General features: G+C 53.3%; 1 protein-coding gene across 1 annotated transcript; it reads right to left on the bottom strand.

The window, feature by feature from the left end:
* Positions 1 to 477: 477 nt before the first annotated feature.
* On the bottom strand, positions 478 to 819 carry LOC123486827 (cortexin domain-containing 1-like). Its single transcript, XM_045218041.1, has one exon. The coding sequence runs from the start codon at positions 712 to 714 to the stop codon at positions 532 to 534; it is 183 nt and encodes a 60-aa protein (XP_045073976.1). The 5' UTR covers positions 715 to 819; the 3' UTR covers positions 478 to 531.
* Between the last annotated feature and the right edge of the window lie 390 nt (positions 820 to 1209).

Raw genomic sequence — 1209 nt, 5'->3', positions numbered from 1 at the left:
CATGACCAGTCTTGCCTAGTATGTACCGGAAGCAGTTTGCAGGGTGAAGGTGTAGACTCAGACCGTAACGTGTCCAGACCATGGTTGATTGTCACCCAGTCCACTGCAGTACTTCTCAAGTACTGACTGATACCAGACAATGGATGTGTTGACAGGCAGCGTTACTGTTTGGGACCATAACTCTCCTCTCCTCTCCTCTCCTCTCCTCTCCTCTCCTCTCCTCTCCTCTCCTCTCCTCTCCTCTACTCTCTGGTCAAGCTCTCCTCTCTTCTCCTCTCCTCTCCTCTCCTCTCCTCTCTGGTCAAGCTCTCCTCTCCTCTCTTCTCCTCTCCTCTCCTCTCCTCTCTGGTCAAGCTCTCCTCTCTTCTCCTCTCCTCTCCTCTCTGGTCAAGCTCTGCTCTCTTCTCCTCTCTCCTTTCCTGCGTGTGTGTGTGTGTTGACCACGCTGCGTTCATGTGCATGTCCCTGCATGCCTGTGCGTCTGCACCCTCACACACATGCCTATATGTGTAACAGCACAGCTGGTTCCCACTAGTCATCCAGGTGCTGCTCCTCCCAGGTGGAGGTGGGTATAGCGCTGTAGGGGTCCATGATGACCCGGGCACAGCGGATGATCATGGCCACCAGGAGAAGGCAGAGGAAGGCCACACAGGCCAGCGTCATGCCCTGGTCCACATCCACAAACTCTGGGTCGGGAGTGGCCCCCTCCTCCATGGCTGCTGCTGCTGCTGTTGTTGGGTCGCTATGTTGTCACTGTCCTCCACCACACACACACAGACCGCTACCATCCTGAGAATGGTTCTGGGGGGAGGGGGAAGAGAGGAGGCAGGAGGAGGAGGAAGAGAGGAGGCAGGAGGGTAAAAAGGAGGAGGAAGGAGGGGAGAGAAAGGGAGGAGACAGGAGGGAGGAGGGAGGAAAGAGAGGAGGCAGGAGTGTAGAAACCGGGAGGAGGCAGGAGGCAGGAGGGTGAAAAAAGAAAGACAGAACAGAGGGGAAAAAGAGTGAATATGGTAAAGACATTCCCAGCTACTTCTAGCCAGTCAGTCAGCTTTACATTGTTTTCACAGTAAATGCTAACAGGAAGTTGCTGCCTTAAGGAAAGTACCTAATATACAAATAACCCACTTCCAAATCACTGTTTTATTCAATACTACTCAGCAGTATGTGTGTGTGTGTGTGTGTGTGTGTGTGTGTGTGTGTGTGTGTGTG

The sequence above is a fragment of the Coregonus clupeaformis genome, unplaced genomic scaffold, assembly GCF_020615455.1.
Source record: "Coregonus clupeaformis isolate EN_2021a unplaced genomic scaffold, ASM2061545v1 scaf1326, whole genome shotgun sequence".
NCBI lineage: Eukaryota > Metazoa > Chordata > Actinopteri > Salmoniformes > Salmonidae > Coregonus > Coregonus clupeaformis.
The sequence above is the reverse complement of the archived record's forward strand: the minus strand, read 5'-3'. Positions and strand labels throughout refer to the sequence as shown.

Bases quoted from the DNA above. Each gene is read 5' to 3' on its own strand.
- LOC123486827 (XM_045218041.1), bottom strand. From the start codon at position 714: ATGGAGGAGGGGGCCACTCCCGACCCAGAGTTTGTGGATGTGGACCAG.